Genomic DNA, 24,823 nt, shown 5'->3' with positions numbered 1-24,823 from the left:
ACAAGTTACATGGGTTCCCATCGCATGTGTGCTCACTCTGGTATTGGTACGTGTGCTCTAGCCAACAGCTCTCAGATACAGTGCTGGTATAGTCTACATGAGATTATGTTAAACGGCAGCCAAGCATCGAATATCACGTCAACACAATAAGACCCTCGATATTTATTGAAAGGAGCATCAAGCTGATCACCGTGCACTTTCCCCACCCTGTGAAGTTCATCGTAATTTATTTCATCTGTAGCCTGATAAACGGCATGATTTCCTAAGGAGTCTCAGTCACGCGATGCGATGACAGGAGTGGTCTTCTCACTAAGTTTACTTTAATATGACGGCTATTATATCCATATTTGCTCATAAAAGCGTTTACACCGACATTTCCTGCATAATACATTTTACAGACAAAAAGATCCCACCTTGTCTACCATATTGTGAATTGTAATAACAGATAAAACGGTTGAATGGAAACCTGGTTTATGCTTAAAAAAAGACAACAAAAAAAAGAGTAGCGTAGCCAGTCCACAAGGTGGCGCAGCACCTCTTATTTGGGGAGAACACTGATGTCTAGCACCAAGAAAACACAACATTTAACACCGAGATTCCATCCCAAATATACCCTCTTCAGCATGTAGTGCTCTACTTTTGACCAGGACCCAGAGAGAATAGGTTGCCATTTGGGACATACCCTAAATTCACACTCCCATTATTGTAAAACCAAATACCTGACAATAACACCATCCAATGACAGCTACTAATAACATGACTGTACTGTACTGTAATAGGACGGCATCGACGACAGCAAACCTGAGGAAAGTTAGTAAGGTGCTGTGCATGTAACAAACACAAAACACCACTCCTATGAAACTCCTAAAAAGCACCATTCAATTGAAACAAACTCTTAGGTTACAGCCCAATAATCTCTCTCCTCCTGAAGTGTTCACTACTCCCCACAAATTTAACAGCATTGGATTAGTGTAGGCATGGATCAGAGGGAGTTTCCATATACCACTCATTTTCTTTTAAATCCATGACGGGAAGTGAACAAGTGCACACTTCAGGAGATAGGGTTTCCACTAGATAGCACGACCACTAAGTCAAAATTGGCTATATGGTGTATATTTCTTTTGGGGGGGGGGGGGGCTTTTTGGTCTTAATTTAAGGTTAGGAATAAGGTTAGCAGTGTGGTTAGGGTTAAAATCACATTTGAAATTGTAGAAATAGGCAGGGTTTATGACTTTATGGCTGTGGTAACTAGTGAGGACCAGAAAGGAGAGATTATTAGGATGCTCCCTCAGGTTTAAAGAGGTAGTATCTGAAACCATAATAATACTTCATAATACTCTGCATCACAAATAGCTCTGTCTTAGTGAGGTTTTTCCCCCTCACTTCTTTTTGCTGGTACGTCTTCCTTACTATCAAGGTCCATTTCAAAAACAACCAATCAGAACAAAAAGGAGATGCAGAATCGTGTGCGTCAAATTTCTACTATGATTAACATTCTGCTACGCCACCTTCTTCCTCCTCTTCCTCCCTTTGGAGTATCCTCGTCCGAACCAGCCTCCTTGTACTGCTGTTCCTCCACCCTGTCCCGGGGAGCCTGGTGAGCAGTCCTTTCCACCAGCGGGCGGAGCTATGAGTTTACGAGTGTAACTGTCCTCCTCGTCTGGTCTCAGCGGCGTGGCCAAGCTGAGTACAGGGTCCTCTGTCCTGATGAAGGAAGGGCAGTTAGGAATGAGTCAGTCAGGGTGTTCCAGGTAGGGTGTATTCATTAGTGCACACCATAGCATAACTAATAGCATTCAACTCTGGAACACAGGCTTTCTTGGTTCAAGTCAGTGGTTTCCAATCCTGGTCCTGGGGACCCAAAACGGTGCAATTAAAAAATGGTTGTCCTAGCACTAACGCACCCGATTCAACACCATAACATTCAACTAATCATGACTTGCCTAGTTAAATAATGGTTAAATAAATTTAAAAAATAGCTATTTGCAACAGAAAACTTTTAGCAATAAGTTCAGGTATGACCCTCCCCGTTCCAACCAGTTTGCTTCCGAGGTGTGTGTGTGTTTAGAGACAGGTCTTACCGGTTGTAGGCCGAGGTGTGTGTGTGTTTAGAGACAGGTCTTACCGGTTGTAGGCCGAGGTGTGTGTGTGTGTGTTTAGAGACAGGTCTTACCGGTTGTAGGCCGAGGTGTGTGTGTGTGTGTTTAGAGACAGGTCTTACCGGTTGTAGGCCGAGGTGTGTGTGTGTGTTTAGAGACAGGTCTTACCGGTTGTAGGCCGAGGTGTGTGTGTGTTTAGAGACAGGTCTTACCGGTTGTAGGCCGAGGTGTGTGTGTGTGTTTAGAGACAGGTCTTACCGGTTGTAGGCCGAGGTGTGTGTGTGTTTAGAGACAGGTCTTACCGGTTGTAGGCCGAGGTGTGTGTGTGTTTAGAGACAGGTCTTACCGGTTGTAGGCAGGGATCTGAATGTTCAGCTCCTCCATAAGGAGACGCATCACGTCGTCACATTTCCCATGGATCTTCAGTGTGGCCAGGTCATCTTTAGGTGTCCACTAGAACAAGGCAGAGGTCATCATCAATCAGGCACCCTATTCCCTTTATAGTGCACTACTTTTGACCAGGGCCCCATCTCTGTGGGAAGTGAAACTACATTGAACAATCAAGATTGAACTCTGTAACAACACAGGCTTTATTCAAGCCAGTGTTTTCCAAGCCTGGTCCTGGGGACCCAAAGGGGTGCGATTAAAAAATAATTGTCCTAGCACTAATCATGAATATGTTAATGTTAGGGCAATGCCAGGGACCAGGATTGGGAGACGCTGGTTCATGGTAAGTACTAGCAAGATGACCTGGAGATTGACGATATAGAGTTTGGGTCTCCTGATAGCAGGTCTATTCATGCTCCATAGACAGGCATACTTCTTCAGCACCTGGTAAAGACAGATGGAAAGATCAGTCTGAGCACACTGATGACATACAAACCACAGATGACATACAAACGGAGTAGGAGGTCAGTCAAGTTTCTACAACTAAAAACCACTCAATTCTATTCAATATTCACAGAACTCCAATTTCATTTTGCATTCAATGTCATTGTCCTGTGAGGTGGCAGCACTCTGTTTTAGTCTATTAATCCTGGTTAGACAGAACTTCAGGCTTTATTGATGCTGTGTGTTAGTACATGTTGTGGTCCTGTCCTTACCTTCAGGCTTTATTGATGCTGTGTGTTAGTACATGTTGTGGTCCTGTCCTTACCTTCAGGCTTTATTGATGCTGTGTGTTAGTACATGTTGTGGTCCTGTCCTTACCTTCAGGCTTTATTGATGCTGTGTGTTAGTACATGTTGTGGTCCTGTCCTTACCTTCAGGCTTTATTGATGCTGTGTTGGTGCATGTTGTGGTCCTGTCCTTACCTTCAGGCTTTATTGATGCTGTGTGTTAGTACATGTTGTGGTCCTGTCCTTACCTTCAGGCTTTATTGATGCTGTGTGTTAGTACATGTTGTGGTCCTGTCCTTACCTTCAGGCTTTATTGATGCTGTGTTGGTGCATGTTGTGGTCCTGTCCTTACCTTCAGGCTTTATTGATGCTGTGTTGGTGCATGTTGTGGTCCTGTCCTTACCTTCAGGCTTTATTGATGCTGTGTGTTAGTACATGTTGTGGTCCTGTCCTTACCTTCAGGCTTTATTGATGCTGTGTTGGTGCATGTTGTGGTCCTGTCCTTACCTTCAGGCTTTATTGATGCTGTGTTGGTGCATGTTGTGGTCCTTACCTTCAGACTGGAGCCCAGACAGAGGATAACGTCAGCCCTCTCAGCAGCGTTCAATGCCCCCCTCCAGTTGAGAGGCTGCTCCAGGGTGCCCCTCTCCCCGAAATGTACGATGGTGTCCCTGAGCTCCCCCCCGCAGTGAGTGCACCGCCGCCCCGTCCCGTGCCTGTGCCTCGCCGTGCGCTCTGTCACGTCAAAGAGTCGCACAAACTCCCTCACCGGGGAACAGGAAGTACACACCTGTAAACCAGGAAATGTCACAATAATACAGTGAGTTCTTTAGGTGGAACATACTGTATGTAGTATATACTGTATGGAGTGTGAGTGTGACCTACCTCGATGAACATGTTGCCGTGCAGCTCAGAGAGGGTGTGTCTGGGAAGACCGCTACGCAGGTGGAGCCCATCACAGTTCTGAGACACTATGTGCTGCACCTGCACACACACACACTGGAAATCATCATACAGACACCTCAAAACCTTTCCAGTATCGGACGAAGCTACAAGCACAAGGTCCATGACGACACACACACAACCAGCTCACTGACCATGTTCTCCTCATGCAGCATCCTGATACACATGTGTGTAAGAGTAGGTTCTGCTTCACTCAGGTCTGACAAGCTGTTGAGAGAGAGATTACTTAATTACATGCAGTATGATGAAGTTGCCCTCTTGTTGACTTAATTACATGCAGTATGATGAAGTTGCCCTATTGTTGACTTGATTACATGCAGTATGACGAAGTGGCCCTATTGTTGACTTGATTGCATGCAGTATGATGAAGTTGCCCTATTGTTGACTTGATTACATGCAGTATGACGAAGTGGCCCTATTGTTGACTTAATTACATGCAGTATGACGAAGTTGCCCTATTGTTGACTTAATTACATGCAGTATGACGAAGTGGCCCTATTGTTGACTTAATTACATGCAGTATGACGAAGTTGCCCTATTGTTGACTTAATTACATGCAGTATGACGAAGTGGCCCTATTGTTGACTTAATTACATGCAGTATGACGAAGTTGCCCTATTGTTGACTTAATGACATGCAGTATGACGAAGTTGCCCTATTGTTGACTTAATGACATGCAGTATGACGAAGTTGCCCTATTGTTGACTTAATTACATGCAGTATGATGAAGTTGCCATCTTGTTGACTTAATTACATGCAGTATGACAAAGTTGCCATCTTGTTGACTTAATTACATGCAGTATGAAGTTGCCATCTTGTGTACTCCAGCCTGTCTCACCTGACAGCTCTGCCCTTCTGTAGCTGTGTCCAAACCCCATTTGGTCCCCTGTAGTCTGGGATGGACGCTGCCTGCAAAACATGACACAGAAACATGTCACTCTTGTCATGATGGGTGACAGGTAGCCTAGCTGATTGGGCCAGTAACCGGAAAGGTTGAAGGTCGCTGGTTCGAAACGCCGCGCAGGCTAGGTGAAAACTCTGCCAATGTGCCATTGAGCAAGGCCCTTAGCCCTAATAACTCCTGTAAGTTGAATAAGGTGTGCTGGAAGAGTTCAAAGTTCAAGAACGCCTGGGGGTCCCCGAGGAGAGGTTTGAAAAAGGCTGTATGAGTGCACACCGTAGAAAACGTTTTGCAATGAAAACAAGCATTTCATTTTGGTTCAGGTTAGTCCCTCCCCGTTCTAGCCATTTGGTTCCTGTGAATACACCCCAGAACAAAGTTATACCCTGAACCCAGATCTGTTTGTGCTCTTGCCAACTCCACTGCTGTCAAATATTTGGTTGGCATGACAATGAGTTGACATGATAGCATAAATAAACTGGCACTTAGACTAGTGGAGCACAGCCATAGTGGGAAATACAGAGCCCCAGTATTTACCGTGCTGATCCCAGCTCCAGTGTAGATAACCAGGTGTTTAGCCTGTCTGACTGCCTCAGCCAACTGTCCCACTTTACACCTCAGGTCCTCTGTATCATCAAATACCTACAACAGCACAGAGAGAGACATATAAAGCAAATTCCACGCTAATAGTCATCCTCCACATTGCATCTCCTAGTCTGGTGTTTCAGGTCAGTAAAGACTAAAGACATGAGACAAGGAGAGAGTGCGCCACTTAGACCATGTTATTGGTAGCCTGGGTGCCAGTCTGTTTGTGCCAACTTCTTATGGAATTGTCATGCCATGTTTGAAGTGACAAGCAGTTGGGAAGATAGCCTGGTTCCAGATCTGTTTGGGCCATGTTATTGGGCAGTTCTAAAGACACGTCAAGCAGACCTCTTCTTGCTTCCTCTTTAGAACGTTCCTGCGGACCTGCCGCGAACACAGCTCCTGTACTGTGTCCTGGTGCAGAAGTAGATCCGCAGACTCCTCCTGTGTCCTCTCACTCTCCTGCTTCTTCAGGATCTTAGCTACCTGGAAAGGAGGTGAAGATAGATAATTACATGTAAAAAATTGTATAAAGCGTAGGAGTGCTGATCTAGGATCAGGTGCCCACTGTCCATGTGATCTAATAGGGAAAACTGATCCTAAATCAGCACTCCTACTCGGAGAAGCTTTATATGAGCCCTGAACATTTCGGTAGTCATTGTCAGCTGCTTATTTTACATTGAGAATGACGCAAAGGAATGCAATAGTTACTAACTTTGGAATACATGAATGGGCAATATATACTCTTGACAATGTCACTCGGTACGAACACTGTCAGAGTTTAGTCCAAAGTTCTCAACATTGTTAAACGTTGCATTGCATTACATTGCAATAAGTGTTATTTTGCAAGCCACCGGTGTAGTTTGCTAGCCGGCTAGCATAACATCTAGCTAGCTTGTAAACAGTGGACTACACAAATCTCCAGTCTCTCCTCTCTGACCAGTTTGAAACGCTTCCGCTGGATTTCCTTTTGCAGTATTTCAGCCTTCTCTTTAGCTTTTCTCTCGTCCCGAGAAGACGCGCCTGTGTCTGGTCCCTCTTCCATTCTCACGGACGTGGAATCACACTGACAGACAAACCAACGACAGCTATGGACGGATGTAGTCGAATAGGCCAAATGTAGCTTTCGAAAAAACTGCGCCCACTGGCGTTCTCACAATATAAACGTTTACTAGAACTCAGACATTAATTTAAAAACTATAGCGAACAGAAATATAAATGCAACATGTAAAGTGTTGGTCTCATGAGCTGAAATAAAAGAGCCTAGACATTTTACATACATTTGTTTACATCCCTGTTAGTGAGCATTTCTCCTCTGCCTAGATAATACATCTATCTACCTGTCAGGTGTGGCATATCAAGAAGCTGATTAAGTTTTGTCCCACATCACAGATGTCTCAAGTTTCAAAGGAGCATTCAATTGGCATGTGACTGCAGGGATGTCCATCAGAGCTGTTGCCAGAAAATTGAATGTTCATTTCTCTACCATAAGCTGCCTCACATCGTTTAAGAGAATTTGGCAGTACATCCAACTGGCCTCACAACCGTAGAGCACGTGTAACCACGCCAACCCAGGTCCTCCACATCCGGCTTCTTCACCTGCAGGATCGTCTGAGATCAGCCACACGGACAGCTGACAAAACTGAGTATTTCTTTGTATTAAAGCCCTTTTGTGGGGAAAAACTAATTCCGATTGGGTGGGCCTATGCCCTCCAGGCCCACCCATGGCTGTGCCCCTGCCCAGTCATGTGAAATCCATAGATTAAGACCTCATGAATTAATTTCAATTGACTGATTTCCTTATATGAACTAACTCAGTAATATCGTTAATTGTTGAACATAACATTGTTGAATGTTGTGTTTATATTTTTGTTCAGTTTACATTCAAACAACCTGACAAGTACATTTTTTATAAAAACATTTAATAATGTACATTTTTTATAAAAACATTTAATAATTTAGAACAAAAACAGTAGGAAAGAAGAACACTCAGAACAGACCTTAAAAATAGACTTGGGTTTTCTGGGCTTTGGTTGCATTGCCATCCCAATACTGTACCACAAACAGGTATAGGAAATATAAATAGTATAAAATGTGTAAAACTAACATATTACGAATAGTGTGTCCAAAAACAAGTCCTGAGGTCTTGTGGTAAGAATAGATTGTCACATACAGTATGTAGTAGCTAAGATGCATTTGAATGCAGTGAGTTGTGCCTTTGTAGAATACAATCAAGTTAAAATACAATACTTTCCAGATGTACACTGGTTAGCAAGAAACACTATGGATGCATCCCAAATGGCAGCCTATTCCCTTTATAGTGCACTACTTTTGACCAGGGCCCATAGGGGCGTATTGTTTTAGGGTTAAGTGAGATGGATGGTGTGTGTGTGTATATCTTTTTAGGTATCAACAGTATTCATTACCTGGGTCAAGGGAGGGACTACCTGAACTTGTCCAATAAGAAACACTTCGTTTTCATTTTCCAAAACATTTTCACTAATGAATATGACCCTGAATTTGTCCAATAACAAACGCTTGTTTTCATTTTCCAAAACATTTCCACTAATGAATATGACCCTGAACTTGTCCAATAAGAAACGCTCGTTTTTGTTCTCCTGTGCAAAATGTTTTGCTACACTGTGCCAAAATGAACACGATTCGGTTTCGGTCCAGTCTAGCCCGATAAGTAGACCATCTTCACCGAGATCTGCGGGACTGGGTGGTCTTGGGGACCCTTTGAGGGTTGGGTCGAAAAGACCCACGTGTCTGCTTCACGACGTTCCCCTCTGCCCCAGCAACCACAGCTCCAGTCCCCCTCTGCCCCTCTGCCGCTTTCCTCCTGATGGGAGAAGAGAGGGGAACAATAGGTTGATTAGTGAGACAGTAGGACTCTTTTATTAGTATCATAATATCACTATGCTGGGCAGTAGTCACTGCCGGGGCTGTACTAGCTTGGGTAGAAGTATGGCTCTTCTATAACCAAACATGTTATTAACACAACTCTAACCTTGTACTGATAACCCTGAAACTCAGAACATACAAGTCATACACTCGCTGTCTTGCTCTGACAATGTCTGTTTTATATACAATAACTATCTAGTCTAGTGACACATTTTCTATGACAGGACTCACATCATGACTCCTCTCTTCCTCTCCAAGGCTTTCTGTGTAGCAGCTGACAGAGAACTCTTCCCCCTGGTCGACCCCGTTTCCCCAGTCTGTGGACCCAAACACACACAGTTTGATACACACTCCTTAAATTTGTGTATGCTGATGTATATTTGTTGTACATTCAATCCTAATCTTTCTATCCAGACCCCAAAGCATCTCATGTTGGAGGCTTTATTGTGCACTAGGAAGTAACCAACTGCTCTCCAAAATATCTCAAATGTCATCATGATACCTGAATGCTATTTGTCGGATTTATTCTGCTGATCTGTGTACTTCTGTATGTATGTATGTATGTATATATTGTAACATGTTTTGATTACCACTATGCACTGCCCTTGTAGTTAACTTAGAGATACTTGGGGATTTTGGCTATGAGGCCCTTTATCTACTTCCCCAGAGTCCGATGAGGTCATGTCTCTGTGTGCAGTTTGAAAGATGTTGCTAACTAATGCTACAGCAATTTCTAACTAGCATTAGCATAATGACTGGAAGTCTATGGTATCTGCTAGCAAAACCACCTCTAACTTCCTTCCTAATGGACACAGAGACATAAAAATGGTATCCACAAGTTTACTTGCATAAAAAACAATGTCTTTGGCACATGTCTTGATGCTCTGATGAAGGTTTAACTGCCAAAAAATTTAAAACTACATAAAAACCAATGTTCTTGAAATGTTTGTCTGCCCCCCCCCCGGTGGTTACCTTGCGTTTCACCTCCCTGTCACCCCCCCCGGTGGTTACCTTGCGTTTCACCTCCCTGTCACCCCCCCCTGGTGGTTACCTTGCATTTCATCTCCCTGTCACCCCCCCCCGGTGGTTACCTTGCGTTTCACCTCCCTGTCACCCCCCCCGGTGGTTACCTTGCGTTTCACCTCCCTGTCACCCCCCCCGGTGGTTACCTTGCGTTTCACCTCCCTGTCACCCCCCCCTGGTGGTTACCTTGCATTTCATCTCCCTGTCACCCCCCCCGGTGGTTACCTTGCGTTTCACCTCCCTGTCACCCCCCCCGGTGGTTACCTTGCGTTTCACCTCCCTGTCACCCCCCCCGGTGGTTACCTTGCGTTTCACCTCCCTGTCACCCCCCCCTGGTGGTTACCTTGCATTTCATCTCCCTGTCACCCCCCCCGGTGGTTACCTTGCATTTCATCTCCCTGTCACCCCCCCGGTGGTTACCTTGCGTTTCACCTCCCTGTCACCCCCCCCTGGTGGTTACCTTGCATTTCATCTCCCTGTCCCCCCCCCCCTGGTGGTTACCTTGTGTTTCATCTCCCTGTCCCCCCCCCCGGTGGTTACCTTGCATTTCATCTCCCTGTCCCCCCCCCCGGTGGTTACCTTGCGTTTCACCTCCCTGTCCCACCCCCCCCCGGTGGTTACCTTGCATTTCATCTCCCTGTCCCCCCCCCGGTGGTTACCTTGTGTTTCATCTCCCTGTCCCCCCCCCGGTGGTTACCTTGCATTTCATCTCCCTGTCCCCCCCCCGGTGGTTACCTTGCATTTCATCTCCCTGTCCCCCCCCCCCCTGGTGGTTACCTTGCATTTCATCTCCCTGTCCCCCCCCCGGTGGTTACCTTGCATTTCATCTCCCTGTCCCCCCCCCCCTGGTGGTTACCTTGCATTTCATCTCCCTGTCCCCCCCCCCGGTGGTTACCTTGTGTTTCATCTCCCTGTCCCCCCTCCCCCGGTGGTTACCTTGCATTTCATCTCCCTGTCCCCCCCCCTCCCCCGGTGGTTACCTTGCATTTCATCTCCCTGTCGTCCCCCCCCCCTGGTGGTTACCTTGTGTTTCATCTCCCTGTCCCCCCTCCCCCGGTGGTTACCTTGTGTTTCATCTCCCTGTCCCCCCTCCCCCGGTGGTTACCTTGTGTTTCATCTCCCTGTCCCCCCCCCCCCCCCCCCCCCCCCCGGTGGTTACCTTGTGTTTCATCTCCCCCCCCCCCCCCCCCCCCCCCCCTGGTGGTTACCTTGCATTTCATCTCCCTGTCCCCCCTCCCCCGGTGGTTACCTTGTGTTTCATCTCCCTGTCCCCCCCCCCCCCCTGGTGGTTACCTTGCATTTCATCTCCCTGTCCCCCCCCTGGTGGTTACCTTGTGTTTCATCTCCCTGTCCCCCCCCCCCCCTGGTGGTTACCTTGTGTTTCATCTCCCTGTCCCCCCCCCCCCTGGTGGTTACCTTGTGTTTCATCTCCCTGTCCCCCCCCCTGGTGGTTACCTTGCATTTCATCTCCCTGTCCCCCCCCCCCCCTGGTGGTTACCTTGTGTTTCATCTCCCTGTCCCCCCCCCCCCTGGTGGTTACCTTGTGTTTCATCTCCCTGTCCCCCCCCCTGGTGGTTACCTTGCATTTCATCTCCCTGTCCCCCCCCCCCCCTGGTGGTTACCTTGTGTTTCATCTCCCTGTCCCCCCCCCGGTGGTTACCTTGCATTTCATCTCCCTGTCCCCCCTCCCCTGGTGGTTACCTTGCATTTCATCTCCCTGTCCCCCCCCCCCTGGTGGTTACCTTGCATTTCATCTCCCTGTCCCCCCCCCCCCCTGGTGGTTACCTTGTGTTTCATCTCCCTGTCCCCCCCCCCCCTGGTGGTTACCTTGTGTTTCATCTCCCTGTCCCCCCCCCTGGTGGTTACCTTGCATTTCATCTCCCTGTCCCCCTCCCCTGGTGGTTACCTTGCATTTCATCTCCCTGTCCCCCCCCCCCCTGGTGGTTACCTTGCATTTCATCTCCCTGTCCCCCCCCTGGTGGTTACCTTGTGTTTCATCTCCCTGTCCCCCCCCCGGTGGTTACCTTGCGTTTCATCTCCCTGTCCCCCCTCCCCTGGTGGTTACCTTGCATTTCATCTCCCTGTCCCCCCTCCCCCGGTGGTTACCTTGCGTTTCATCTCCCTGTCCCCCCCCTGGTGGTTACCTTGCATTTCATCTCCCTGTCCCCCCTCCCCCGGTGGTTACCTTGCGTTTCATCTCCCTGTCCCCCCCCTGGTGGTTACCTTGCATTTCATCTCCCTGTCCCCCCTCCCCCGGTGGTTACCTTGTGTTTCATCTCCCTGTCCCCCCCCCCCCCCTGGTGGTTACCTTGTGTTTCATCTCCCTGTCCCCCCCCCCCTGGTGGTTACCTTGCATTTCATCTCCCTGTCCCCCCTCCCCTGGTGGTTACCTTGCATTTCATCTCCCTGTCCCCCCTCCCCTGGTGGTTACCTTGCATTTCATCTCCCTGTCCCCCCTCCCCTGGTGGTTACCTTGCATTTCATCTCCCTGTCCCCCCCCCCCTGGTGGTTACCTTGCATTTCATCTCCCTGTCCCCCCCCCGGTGGTTACCTTGCGTTTCATCTCCCTGTCCCCCCCCCCCCCCCTGGTGGTTACCTTGCATTTCATCTCCCTGCCCCCCCTCCCCCGGTGGTTACCTTGCGTTTCATCTCCCTGTCCCCCCTCCCCTGGTGGTTACCTTGCATTTCATCTCCCTGTCCCCCCCCTGGTGGTTACCTTGTGTTTCATCTCCCTGTCCCCCCCCCCCCCCCCCCGGTGGTTACCTTGCGTTTCATCTCCCTGTCCCCCCTCCCCTGGTGGTTACCTTGCGTTTCATCTCCCTGTCCCCCCTCCCCCGGTGGTTACCTTGCGTTTCATCTCCCTGTCCCCCCCCCGGTGGTTACCTTGCATTTCATCTCCCTGTCCCCCCTCCCCTGGTGGTTACCTTGTGTTTCATCTCCCTGTCCCCCCCCCTGGTGGTTACCTTGCATTTCATCTCCCTGTCCCCCCCCCCCCCTGGTGGTTACCTTGCGTTTCATCTCCCTGTCCCCCCTCCCCTGGTGGTTACCTTGCGTTTCATCTCTGTCACTGTCCCTGGGCCAGCTGTCTGTCCCAGCTGATGATCTGCATCCTGTCTCCTGCTGACAGACAGAAGATGTCCTGGACCTCATAACGTGCTGAGCGGAGCTGCAACAAGACACCACTCCTGAGAATTAGTCTGTCTGTGTGTGTAGAGACTGTGTTGTGCGCGCCAGAGTGTGTGTGTGTGTGTGTAGAGACTGTGTTGTGCGCACCAGAGTGTGTGTCTGTAGAGACTGTGTTGTGCGCACCAGAGTGTGTGTCTGTAGAGACTGTGTGTGTGTGTGTGTTAGTTACCTGCAGTGTGACTCTCTCCTGCAGCACCAGGTCTTGCCTGCTGTCTCTCCCAGGGCTCTGGAGCTGGAAGGACTGCAGGAACTGCTGCGTGTCCTTAGGGAGGGGGAGGGAGGGGGGGGGACACACACAGTCATACACACACAGCGAAAATAAATGATTGAACACACATCCGTAAATCACATCTTGGGATAAATCCCATGATGGGCTGTGTGTTTCTGAGACTGTGTGTCACCTTGATGGTACATAGCAGCTGTCCCACTCTCTCTGTGTGTAGGAGCCTCCTGGTTAGGTATCCCTTCACTGCTGCTGCCACCAGGGGGCCATAACACACAGACAGACACCTGGGAGACTGAGGAGAGAGGGAGAGAGACGGGGGGGGTGGGGAGAGAGGAGGGTAGAGAGGGAGAGAGACGAGGGGGTGGGGAGAGAGGAGGGGGGTGGGGAGAGAGGAGGGTAGAGAGGGAGAGAGACGAGGGGGTGGGGAGAGAGGAGGGGGGTGGGGAGAGAGAGGAGGGTAGAGAGGGGAGAGAGGAGGGGGTGGGGAGAGAGGAGAGGGGTGGGGAGAGAGAGGAGGGTAGGTGGGGAGAGAGGAGAGGGGTGGGGAGAGAGGAGAGGGGTGGGGAGAGAGGAGAGGGGTGGGGAGAGAGGAGAGGGGTGGGGAGAGAGAGGAGGGTAGAGAGGGAGAGAGGAGGGGGTGGGGAGAGAGGAGGGTAGAGGGTAGAGGGAGAGAGACGAGGAGGGTAGAGGGAGAGAGACGAGGGGGTGGGGAGAGAGGGAGAGAGGAGGGGGTGGGGAGAGAGGGAGAGAGGAGGGGGTGGGGAGAGAGGGAGAGAGGAGGGGGTGGGGAGAGAGCAGGGTAGAGGGAGAGAGACGAGGGGGGTGGGGAGAGGAGGGTAGAGGGAGAGAGACGAGGGGGTGGGGAGAGAGGGAGAGAGGAGGGGGTGGGGAGAGAGGAGGGTAGAGAGGGAGAGAGACGAGGGGGTGGGGAGAGAGGAGGGGGGTGGGGAGAGGAGAGGAGGGTAGGTGGGGAGAGAGGAGAGGGGTGGGGAGAGAGAGGAGGGTAGGTGGGGAGAGAGGAGAGGGGTGGGGAGAGAGGAGAGGGGTGGGGAGAGAGGAGAGGGGTGGGGAGAGAGAGGAGGGTAGAGAGGGAGAGAGGAGGGGGTGGGGAGAGAGGAGGGTAGAGGGTAGAGGGAGAGAGACGAGGAGGGTAGAGGGTAGAGGGAGAGAGACGAGGGGGTGGGGAGAGAGGGAGAGAGGAGGGGGTGGGGAGAGAGGGGAGAGAGGAGGGGGTGGGGAGAGAGGGAAGAGAGGGAGAGAGGAGGGGGTGGGGAGAGAGCAGGGTAGAGGGAGAGAGACGAGGGGGGTGGGGAGAGGAGGGTAGAGGGAGAGAGACGAGGGGGTGGGGAGAGAGGGAGAGAGGAGGGGGTGGGGAGAGAGGGAGAGAGGAGGGGGTGGGGAGAGAGGGAGAGAGGAGGGTAGAGGGAGAGAGACGAGGGGGGTGGGGAGAGAGGAGGGGGGTGGGGAGAGAGGAGGGTAGAGAGGGAGAGAGGAGGAGGTGGGGGGGATGGGGAGAGAGGAGGGTAGAGGGAGAGAGACGAGGGGGGTGGGAAGAGAGGAGGGGGTGGGGAGAGAGGAGGGTAGAGGGAGAGAGACGAGGGGGGTGGGGAGAGAGGAGGGTAGAGGGAGAGAGACGAGGGGGTGGGGAGAGAGGAGGGGGGTGGGAGAGAGAGGAGGGTAGAGAGGGAGAGAGGAGGGGGTGGGGAGAGAGGAGGGTAGAGGGTAGAGGGAGAGAGACGAGGGGGTGGGGAGAGAGAGGAGGGTAGAGAGGGAGAGAGGAGGGGGTGGGGAGAGAGGAGAGGGGTGGGGAGAGAGAGGAGGGTAGAGAGGGAGAGAGGAGGGGGTGGGGAGAGAGGAGGGTAGAGGGTAGAGGGAGAGAGACGAGGGGGTGGGGAGAGAGGGAGAGAGGAGGGGGTGGGGAGAGAGGGAGAGAGGAGGGGGTGGGGAGAGAGCAGGGTAGAGGGAGAGAGACGAGGGGGGTGGGGAGAGGAGGGTAGAGGGTAGAGGGAGAGAGACGAGGGGGTGGGGAGAGAGGGAGAGAGGAGGGGGTGGGGAGAGAGGGAGAGAGGAGGGGGTGGGGAGAGAGGGAGAGAGGAGGGGGTGGGGAGAGAGGGAGAGAGGAGGGTAGAGGGAGAGAGACGAGGGGGGTGGGGAGAGAGGAGGGTAGAGAGGGAGAGAGGAGGAGGTGGGGGGGATGGGGAGAGAGGAGGGTAGAGAGGGAGAGAGGAGGAGGTGGGGGGGTGGGGAGAGAGGAGGGTAGAGGGAGAGAGACGAGGGGGGTGGGGAGAGAGGAGGGGGTGGGGAGAGAGGAGGGTAGAGGGAGAGAGACGAGGGGGGTGGGGGGTGGGGAGAGAGGAGGGGGGTGGGGAGGGAGAGAGGAGGGGGTGGGGAGGGAGAGAGGAGGGAAATACCAATTCCGTCAATGACAACCAATTAATTTCCCACCCAGATTCTCAAGGTCCTTTCAACTGGTGGCCAACTGTAGCTGTAGACACACAGACACGGACGTACACACACACACACACACACACACACACACACACACACACACACACACACACACACACACACACACACACACACACACACACACACACACACACACACACACAGACTTGAATCATCCTACAACTAACTGTTGTGCTTCTCACTTGTTGATTATAAACTGATGATCCAAATATACAAAGTCAGTCAGGTGTGAATTGAATTCACCCGTGAGGGGGAGTCTGGGTTTGAAAGGAGGGATCCTGGTGAGGGGAAGAACAGAGGGATGGAGAGGGAAATGGAGGACAGAGGGATGGAAGAGAGGGGGAGGAGGGAGGTCGTGTTGTCTGCTAGACGTGCGCTGGATGTGGGGCTGGAGGACACAGGGAAGGACAAACTCTGGAGTAGCTGGTAACGTACAGCCAGCATCTAACAGACAGGAGAGAGGGGAGAGAGGAATGAGAGAGACAGAGAGGAATGAGAGAGACAGAGAGGAATGAGAGAGGAATGAGAGAGGAATGAGAGAAAAAGAAAGAGTAAAAAAGAGAGAGAGAGGACCATTAGTGCTCAGAGCGACTATCTGGCACTTAACCAGCACCCCTCATGAATTAAACTAATGATCGTCTCCTTTTCTGTGTCATATCCCCCCTCTGCCTCCTTCCATCCATCCCAGCTACCCTACATCCCTGTCTCCCTCCATCTCTCTATCCACGGCCCAGCTATGCTCCTGTTACAGGCAACACATCATCAATGATGGAGGGAGGGGAGAAGAAAGGTTTTATTATTAAACAGCTTTGTTAATTATGGTGTTAGAGCTACACAGACACACACAGATGGAAGGTAACCTGCCTCAATGATTTCCGCCCTGTAGCACTCACATCGGTAGCCATGAAGTGCTTTGAAACGCTGGTCATGGCTCACATCAACAGCATCCTCCCGGACATCCTAGACCCACTCCAATTCGCATACCGCCCCAACAGATCCCCAACATCGAAAGCATCCTGACTGGTAGCATCACTGCCTGGTACGGCAACTGCTCGGCATCTGACCGTAAGGCACTATAGAGGGCAGTGCGTACGACCAAGTACATTTTTGGGGCCAAGCTTCCTGCCATCCAGGACCTATATAGTTGGCGGTGTCAGAGGAAGGCCCATAAAATTGTGAGACTCCAGTCACCCAAGTCATAGACTGTTCTCTCTGCTACCACACGGCAAGCAGTACCAGAGAGCAAAGTCTAGATCCAAAAGGCTCCTTAACAGAATCTACCCCCAAGCCATAAGACTGCTGAACAATTAAGCAAATGGCCACCCGGACTATTCACGTTGACCCCCCCCCACCTTTGTTTTTACACTGCTGCTACTCACTGCTCTTTATCTATGCATAGCAACTTCCCCCCTATCTACATGTACAAACGACCTCTAACCTGTAGCCCTATCTACATGTACAAACGACCTCTAACCTGTAGCCCTATCTACATGTACAAACGACCTCTAACCTGTAGCCCTATCTACATGTACAAACGACCTCTAACCTGTAGCCCTATCTACATGTACCAATGACCTCTAACCTGTAGCCCTATCTACATGTACCAATGACCTCTAACCTGTAGCCCTATCTACATGTACCAATGACCTCTAACCTGTAGCCCTATCTACATGTACAAACGACCTCTAACCTGTAGCCCTATCTACATGAACAAACGACCTCTAACCTGTAGCCCTATCTACATGTACAAACGACCTCTAACCTGTAGCCCTATCTACATGTACAAACGACCTCTAACCTGTAGCCCTATCTACATGTACAAACGACCTCTAACCTGTAGCCCTATCTACATGTACAAACGACCTCTAACCTGTAGCCCTATCTACATGTACCAATGACCTCTAACCTGTAGCCCCGCACACTGACTCAGTACCGGTACCACCTGTATATAGCCTCGTTATTGTTATGTCATTTTCTTGTGTTACTTTGATTTATTGTTTTACTTTAGTTTATTTAGTAAATATTTTCTTAACTCTATTTCTTGAACTGCATTGTTGGTTAAGGGCTTGTATGTTAGCATTTCACAGTAAGGTCTACACCTGTTCTATTCGGCGCATAAAATTTGATTTTAAATACAAGGAATGGATGCCAGCTAACGTGTTGGTTGTCCTTGGGTTTACCACACACACACTCAGACACACACACACACACACACACAGTGAGGTAACCAAATTCAGCCACTCCTCTTAGTGCTCCAATGAAACATTTATAGTAGAATCTCTCCCTGGCCCTTAAAACTGGAGGAGAGTTTCAAGGTCCCTTATAATGGGCATATGTCTGCACAAGCTGCGTGTGTGTGTGTGTGTGTGTGTGTGTGTGTGTGTGAGAGAGGATATAATTAAGCCAAGGAGACAGCTGAAATCCCTGTCTCTCTTTTGGGGAACATTAAGGTTGTTGTAACAGCACAAACTGACCCATTTTAAGAATGAGAGAATCAGAGATGGAGGGAGAGAGAGAAAATGAGAGAGGGAGAGGAATTGAGAGAGAGAGAGAGAGAGAGGGGGAGGGAAAAGGAATTGAGAGAGAGAAGCAGGCAGGGAGGGATACCGGTACCAGCTGGATGGGTTTATAGGTGACCTTGGTTAGATGTCACAGTTATTGGAGTTGCTAGTGTAGTGGTCATATTGTGGTCCAGCGGTCTCTCTCACCTGCAGTAGTTGTTGCTGCTTCATCAATTGTTTAGAGGTCAGGGTTGGGGTCAATTCCCTTTTAATGCTGGTCAATTCAGGAAGTACACAGAAATTCCAATTACCAATTCTCTTCAAAGATTTTCAATGAGGAGACGTGGAATTGGAATTTGGTTTACTTTCTGATTTGACTGGAATTGAAATTGGATTGAGCCCAAACCTGTAAGAGGTTGTATTGTGGTTAGTATTGTGGATAGTATTGTAGTAATACCGTGGTCATATTGAGGTGGTGGTCTGCGGTCTCTCTCACCTGCAGTAGTTGTTGCTGCTGTCTCCTCTGCTCCTCCTTCAGGGCTCTGACCTGGGCTGCATGGGTCTGCTTCAGCTGGAGCTGCTGGTTCTCCTGACTGTGTGACCGCACCACAGCTAGGAGGGAGACGGGTAACAGTCAGACAGGAAGGGCTAGCTAGGGGTCTGATGTGATTTACATACTCTTAATCAGGGATATTAAAGATTGACAAACGTTTGTTTTGCACTTGTTGCCTTAATAATGAATGAATGAATAAATAGCATAAAACGCTTATTTGAGTTAGGAGCCACTGAATGTTATATAATGGATTGAGAAAACATTGAATGGAAGTTTGAGATGACATCCATTACTATGTGAATGTTTGTCTCTCTACCTCTGTACCTCAGACAGGAAGACATCCTAATCTAAATCCACTGTGGACATAGGCTGGCCTTACCTTCAGGAGTAATGGAGTGAGGCCTGTCCATCACCTCTCTTCGTCCTCGTCCCCTGTTCCCCTCTGTCGTGTGCATGACCAGTCTACGTTTGGCCCTTGATGCCCCTCCCTGACCCCCACCTCCGTTCTCAGGGGTCAGCTGCTTCCCCGTGGGGTCATGACCTTTCAACGACCCCTCTGACCCTCCCTGGAGCCAGAGCCCTGAGGGCGTGTCTACGTCATACGATTGGTTGATGGATTGGAAGTGGGCGGGGTCCTCCGGATAACTCTTCCACTCCATTGGCTGGTGCTGGTTGTTACTGGCATCTGAGAGGACGGAGAAAGGTGTTTTGTGTGATGCCGGAATCTTGACGACGTCATTCCGAACCTTGATGACTTTCGACAGAACCTTGATGACATCGTATGGAACCTTCCGGAACACGTCAGGAACTCTCCTCTTCTGAGTGAGGGAGGTGACGTGGCGCGCTGCAAGAGACTGCTGCTGGCGACCATCTTGTCTTTTGTAACCCGTTGTAACAGTGATCTCCACCTCCTTGACCAATGAAGGTACGCTGTCACACCACTGGACTCTACAGGGGACCACCGCCATCTTATCAGCTGACCTCTGACCTCCATCCCCTCTTCCTTTCTCACTGTCACTAAGGTCACTCTCTGCCTGACTCTCAGGTGTATGGTAGTCCATGTATTTATGTGGCGGGTCCATGGTAAGGTTACTACTATTATCAGTCTGGCTGTTGTTGTGTGTCTGGTTCCCTGACTGTAAGGCCTGGCTGTCAGGTGTATGGTAGTCCATGTATTTGTGTTGTTGGTCTATATTATCAGTCTGGCTGTTGTTGAGCGTCTGGTGGCTCTCTGGTGTCTCTGTGAGCGTGGACTCCAGGTCAGAGATCAGTATTTTGAGGCAGGACAAGTTGAGCTCCAGCTGAGCTATCTGTTCTGCCTGGTCTGTGCTCCTACGCATAGGTCTTGTACCACCCCCAGCCACTAGGGGCGCTCTATGCAGATGCGTTTGGTCCCGAGCATCATTATTTTCCTGCCCAGTCACCGACCCCACCTCGTGGTCTACATTCAAAGGTGTGTTTACCAGGATCTGCCTCTTGGGGGTGCCACGCCCTCCTCCCCCACTGTTTCCTTTACTCTTACAGCGGATAGGGCTCATACTAAACTGGGGGGTAGGGACGCTCTGGAACCTACTACTCCCCAGAGAGGAAGGCCTCGGCAGGGTAGAGCTCTTCTCCCTGACTAGGTAGAATGATTTCTGGGTTATGGAGGCATCGGCTGAGATAGGATGTGGAAGGTTCTCCATTAGCATTGACGGTGCTGCTGTGACGTCTGGTGAGAGGTGTAGCTGGATGTCTTCGGCTGCCGAGCCAGCATCAATGTCCACTCCTGGAGGAGATTGGGATTGGGTGTCTCCTTCTAGACCAACCAAATGTGAAGGGCCATTTCCAGCCTCCAATTCCTTTAATATTCTTTCATGACATCCTTTTTCGTTGGGTCCCATTCTGTCCACAATCCTAGACCTCGCTTTCTCCTCCTCACGTTGAACCCACGCTTCCTTAGGGAATATCTCTAGTGGTGGCGGTCCGGAAAACTGGACTCCCATTCCCAGATGATCCTTTCTCCAATCCCTGTCCCAGGTTTTCCTTCCCTCCGCCACCACTCTCCCTGACTGGAGGAACTCCTCATTCTCCTTGTCTGAGAAACTGATCTCCTCCATCTTCTGGTGTGTCAAGACCTCCTGGGTCCTAAAATAAAATACAATTGAAATTGCATATAAACTCACAAAACTTTACAGTAAAAACATTCAAATGAAGGAGATTAAAAAAAAACAGACTGCAAAAAAGAGAGATTAATACAAAGAAAGAGGTCTAAAATAACAGTAAAACCACTGACTAAAAGCCATGCTAAAAAGATGGGTTTTCAAATGTGATTTAAAAACCTCTAATATGTCTGCCCCTCTTACCTGAACACAACAAACAGAAGTCAATAAAACAGATGAATAAAATAACATCAAAAAACTCTCACCTGGTAGGACAAGTAGAGGCCTTGGCCTGGTTCTTCAGCTGACGCTGGCGTCTCCGGTGCTCCTGGGACTTTTTCAGCAGGGTCTGGAGGCTGAGGCGGTACGGCCCTGCCACTGGTTCCGATTCCGGGTCCAAGTCTACATCTCCAGTCCGGATCTTTGGTTCTGATTCTGGCTGGTTCCTGCCTGGTTTGGGGCATTTCAAAGCTGCCTGGGATTTCTTTAGAAGAGTCTGGAGGCTGAGCCGGTATGGTCCCTCCGGTCGGTCCAGGTCTAAGTCTGACGCCTGGTTCTGATCTGGTTTGCAGAGGTCCGGTGTCGAGGCCTCAGTCTGAGGACATGTCACTACAATCTTGGGTTCAGGACGGTCTGATAGTGATAATGAGGCTTGATGCTGGGGGAAAGTGACAATATTAGTAGTGCTACACTTCTTTCCTGGATGACTTGCTATGTGGTCTTCTACAGGAGGTGTGATATCGTTGCTCTGTAGAGGCGACGTCACCAACGCTTCCTCTAAATAGTCTGGTATGACGTCATTACACCAGGACGACGTCACGCTCGCCTCATCTGCAGGGCGACTGGTTATGAGGTCATCGTCACACGGGGACGACCCCTCCTCCAGATCTTCAGCATCAATGGGAGGATGGCTGATGATATTACATGCCTTGGTTGTGTTTGTATCGGAGGTGCTGTGTAGGAGAAACCCCCCCGTTCCAATTGGTGTCCCCTCCTCAGGCCCTGATATAATGCTCTCCCCAGCCTCGGTCCGACTCAAGACACAGGTGGCCTCCGCGTTTTCATACGTCACGTACCCTGAAGACTGGTGGCTTATGTCAGCTAGAGGATCCACCATTGCTTCTCCTGAACCCAGGTCCTCCTCCAGAACACACCCAGCATTGGTGGTCTTATCCTGGTCATACAAGAGTCTCTCCCTGGTCCGGGTCTCTGTTTGTGGAGCAACCTGGTTGGTATGTGTGGTTGTCTCTCTAGCTAGAGAAGGTGTCATTGGGTCACAGACCAGCTTATCTAGGAAGGTCTCCCTCACAGTGGTGGTGTTATGGAGAGTTGTAAGGTGATTCGTTGTGAAGGCGCCGTAGGCTGTTGACGTCATGGGAGGACCTCGGACGAGGATGCCTGCTTTCCCATCATGCATGACGGTTAAGGTTGTTTGGGAGGACGACCCCGGCAAGCTGTCCTTGGTCTCGGTGATATCATCATTCTGCGACACTAGAACCTGGCGGACGTTGCTGTGGTGTAGGTTGGTGGTTTTGGCTGCCGTTAGTCCTGGTTCACCCTGAAAGAACTCCTCCAGTGTTGGTGCTTGCCTCAGCTAGAATACCAGACAGAAAACAAATTAAAAAACATGACCATAACAACAGGAAAGGTGAGAAATGAAAACAATCATAACTTTGTTATGACATAAATACATACTTTTCACCTTATAGGCTAGGCAATACATTAAGTTAGCTGAAGTAGCAGGAGTGTACAATTAAATTATATGGGACCGTTTCCCAGCCTCGGCCTGCACCAAAAAAATATTTCATTAGAGATTCTCCAATAATGTTAATCTGCGTCTGGGAAACCAGCCTTATTTGACTTAAAATCAATGTGGATTTACCTGAACACTGTGTAGAATGTTCTGAACGTAGGACATCCTCGTCTCAGAGGGCTGAGTCTTCTTCCTATCTGTCGTCCTCTTGGCTGCCTCTCTGTGTCTCTGCATCTCTTCTCTTTGCACTCCTGTGAGCTGGGAATGGCAACACAGACAGACTTTGTCTATGTCCCCCTATTCCCTTTACAGTACACTACTTTTGACCAGGACCCATTGGGCTTATATAGGGAATAGGGTGCCATTTGGGACTCAAATATTTGTCTTGCCATGAGAGGCGGGTCTTAATAATGATAGATATCATAATAATGATAGATATCATTAGTAAGGCCCAAAAAAGAAAGTCATATGCATATACCATACAGTCGCAGCAAAGCCCTTGCTAATAATGATTAACAGTAGGTTCAAATATAAGACTATAAATACCTAGCTAGCCTGGGTGCCAGTCTTCTCTGCTCTTTCCAACTCCGTATGGAATTATCGTGCAAAAAGACTGGTACCCTGGCTAGCATATAACTAGCTCCATCATTCCTCACAGGCAACATAACATGTAACATGCAAGTGGTGATATCCATAGAGTTATACAGCAACAAGAAGCCTTACCAATGGAGGAAGGATGGGTATGCCATGGAAACGGATAGCTGATGATACGTGGCGAGTACATGGTGATTCCAGTGTCCGGCGTTGGTTCTTGTTGTTGTCGTTGCTATCCTTCCTTTTCAGTTCGTAAAGTCGGCGTTGTATGAACTTTTCATAGTCTTCCATTCTGTAACAAAACTATATGTTTCGTTAATTCGTTTTTAGAGCACTGCATTATTTGATGATCACGAAATAACTCTTGTTTTTGTTTTTTTACTTGTTGTTAGCTAATCTAGCTAGCAGCTAACGTTATCTAGAAAGTTAGCTAACGGTCAACTAATCATTCAACAAAATAGCGCCAACCTTATCAAACAACACAACGTTAAATTAATAGAATGCAAAGTTTACAAACAGCCGCCAAAAATATTGCTTAGTGAATGGCTTTAAAACTATTACATTAAAGGAATTTGCAAGAGAGATCATTTGTACGTTTACATTTTACCCGCCTCCTCGAGAGAACCAACTGACAGTTTGGAGGAAACTGTCATGGCGTCTACAACTCACGTCATGGATTAACACACCAGGTGGATTTGGATTCAAGATTTAACACAATAATAACTCCAAGTCCGACTTTAAGTACGTCTATAATGTCATGAGTTAACCTATATATTGTGTATATTAGCGATAATTAGTTGTTTTATCTTGAGATTACTGTTTTTGAAAGTGCTAGTTGACAAACATGCGAAATTGCTGAAACCAGACTCCGGTTCGTATTTTCCAACTCTCCAGGTATTTTGACAGACAGCTAATCTTCGGTTGGTTATTTGCTACTGCCACCTACAGACGTTACTGGCTAATAGATTGAGTAAACACAATATGGTTCATTTATGCGAACAGTAATAAAACAGTAGAAAAACGACATACAGAGATCTTGATGTTTATTGGTAGCACGTCCATTGGACCGCTGATAATGCATTGACGAATCAGCAAAATTAATGCTGATCTTAGCAATTATGGTGATGATTCTACACTAAGGTATACGTCCATTTTAATATACATTTTATTTGTATTCGTTTTTTTCTATATAAATGTGCTGCATAAAGTATCTGTCCATGTAAGGTCGATGGGTCAACATATACTATGCATAATGTTACCCTATTTTTCTTTCGTAAACGGGAAGTCCATGGGTCTAAAACACAAATGTCATGTATAAATCATTATTCATTATCCTGGCGCCCTATTCTCTATATAGTGCACCACTTAGCACCTAGGAAGATATCAATCCGTCACAGTATAGCGATAAACCACGCCTAGATCAGCGACTGAGGCCTCTGCCCTTTTGTACTAATATCTGGGCCAGAAATATGTCCACCACTGAGAGGTTACTGGAATTAGGTCATCCTCCTCGCCACACTTTTAACTGGATTCCACTGGAAAGAGGAAATAAGGTGTTATAAAAGTCACAAATGGCACCCTATTCCCTATACAGTGCACTGCTTTTGACGAGTAGTGCATTAAAAAAAGGGAATAGGGTGCCATTTGGGATGCCAACTTTGAAGTTGAAATAAATATGAACTGACCAGAAGAAACACCTTATCATCAGACATTCAGGCAGACTACAATACTGTAATATAAAGCAACAGAATGGACTATAAAATGCACCTAGGACTTGAAAAAGTCTTCAAATTGACTGACTACAAAG

The 24,823-nt window shown here is 49.0% G+C and overlaps 2 protein-coding genes and 1 long non-coding RNA gene across 7 annotated transcripts; all 3 read right to left on the bottom strand.

Moving 5' to 3' along the window:
• Positions 1-454: 454 nt before the first annotated feature.
• Positions 455-6,783, bottom strand: LOC106571917 (NAD-dependent protein deacetylase sirtuin-7). Of its 2 annotated transcripts, none has more exons than XM_014145474.3 (10): positions 6,607-6,783; positions 6,015-6,152; positions 5,619-5,723; positions 5,019-5,089; positions 4,315-4,387; positions 4,103-4,201; positions 3,771-4,007; positions 2,850-2,930; positions 2,446-2,552; positions 455-1,704 (listed from the first exon to the last, which is right to left on the bottom strand). In XM_014145474.3, the coding sequence occupies exons 1-10, from the start codon at positions 6,709-6,711 to the stop codon at positions 1,500-1,502; spliced, it is 1,221 nt and encodes a 406-aa protein (XP_014000949.1). In that variant the 5' UTR covers positions 6,712-6,783; the 3' UTR covers positions 455-1,499. The 2 variants fall into 2 exon arrangements, with proteins under 2 accessions (XP_014000949.1, XP_045565149.1); XM_045709193.2 differs by having other exon boundaries at positions 6,382-6,746.
• An 815-nt stretch (positions 6,784-7,598) lies between these two features.
• LOC145862458 (uncharacterized) lies at positions 7,599-11,634 on the bottom strand. Its single transcript, XR_014381937.1, has 3 exons — positions 11,618-11,634; positions 8,802-8,887; positions 7,599-8,508 (listed from the first exon to the last, which is right to left on the bottom strand). It is a non-coding gene; the product is annotated as an uncharacterized LOC145862458 (long non-coding RNA).
• Positions 11,635-12,640: 1,006 nt separating this feature from the next.
• On the bottom strand, positions 12,641-23,659 carry LOC106592221 (uncharacterized). Of its 4 annotated transcripts, XM_082966775.1 has the most exons (9): positions 23,617-23,659; positions 23,146-23,308; positions 22,552-22,680; positions 20,936-22,263; positions 18,908-20,655; positions 18,472-18,587; positions 13,181-13,297; positions 12,949-13,041; positions 12,641-12,759 (listed from the first exon to the last, which is right to left on the bottom strand). In XM_082966775.1, exons 2-9 carry the CDS (start codon positions 23,305-23,307, stop codon positions 12,658-12,660), a joined length of 3,795 nt encoding a protein of 1,264 aa, XP_082822901.1. In that variant the 5' UTR covers position 23,308; positions 23,617-23,659; the 3' UTR covers positions 12,641-12,657. The 4 variants fall into 4 exon arrangements, with proteins under 4 accessions (XP_082822901.1, XP_082822902.1, XP_082822900.1 ...); XM_082966776.1 differs by lacking the exon at positions 23,617-23,659 and having other exon boundaries at positions 13,181-13,289; positions 23,146-23,607; XM_082966774.1 differs by lacking the exon at positions 23,617-23,659 and having other exon boundaries at positions 23,146-23,606.
• Positions 23,660-24,823: the final 1,164 nt, after the last annotated feature.

The sequence above is a fragment of the Salmo salar genome, chromosome 02 (assembly GCF_965601325.2).
Source record: "Salmo salar chromosome 02, fSalSal1, whole genome shotgun sequence".
Taxonomy (NCBI): Eukaryota; Metazoa; Chordata; class Actinopteri; order Salmoniformes; family Salmonidae; genus Salmo; species Salmo salar.
Note: the sequence above shows the minus strand (reverse complement) of the source record. Positions and strands in the feature narration are given on the sequence as shown.

What these genes read in the sequence shown, in the direction of transcription:
- LOC106592221 (XM_082966775.1), bottom strand. Translation starts at nt 23,307, where the DNA reads ATGGAAGACTATGAAAAGTTCATACAACGCCGACTTTACGAACTGAAA. An exon ending in ACATTCTACACAGTGTTCAG is followed by an intron (nt 22,264 to 22,551) that starts GTAAATCCACAT and finishes CTGGTATTCTAG; the next exon opens with CTGAGGCAAGCACCAACACT. An exon ending in TCACTCCATTACTCCTGAAG is followed by an intron (nt 18,588 to 18,907) that starts GTAAGGCCAGCC and finishes TCTCCCTCCTAG; the next exon opens with CTGTGGTGCGGTCACACAGT.
- LOC106571917 (XM_014145474.3), bottom strand. Translation starts at nt 6,711, where the DNA reads ATGGAAGAGGGACCAGACACAGGCGCGTCTTCTCGGGACGAGAGAAAA. An exon ending in AGCGGAAGCGTTTCAAACTG is followed by an intron (nt 6,153 to 6,606) that starts GTCAGAGAGGAG and finishes CCTCCTTTCCAG; the next exon opens with GTAGCTAAGATCCTGAAGAA. An exon ending in GTCTGGGCTCCAGTCTGAAG is followed by an intron (nt 2,931 to 3,770) that starts GTAAGGACCACA and finishes TGTCTTTACCAG; the next exon opens with GTGCTGAAGAAGTATGCCTG.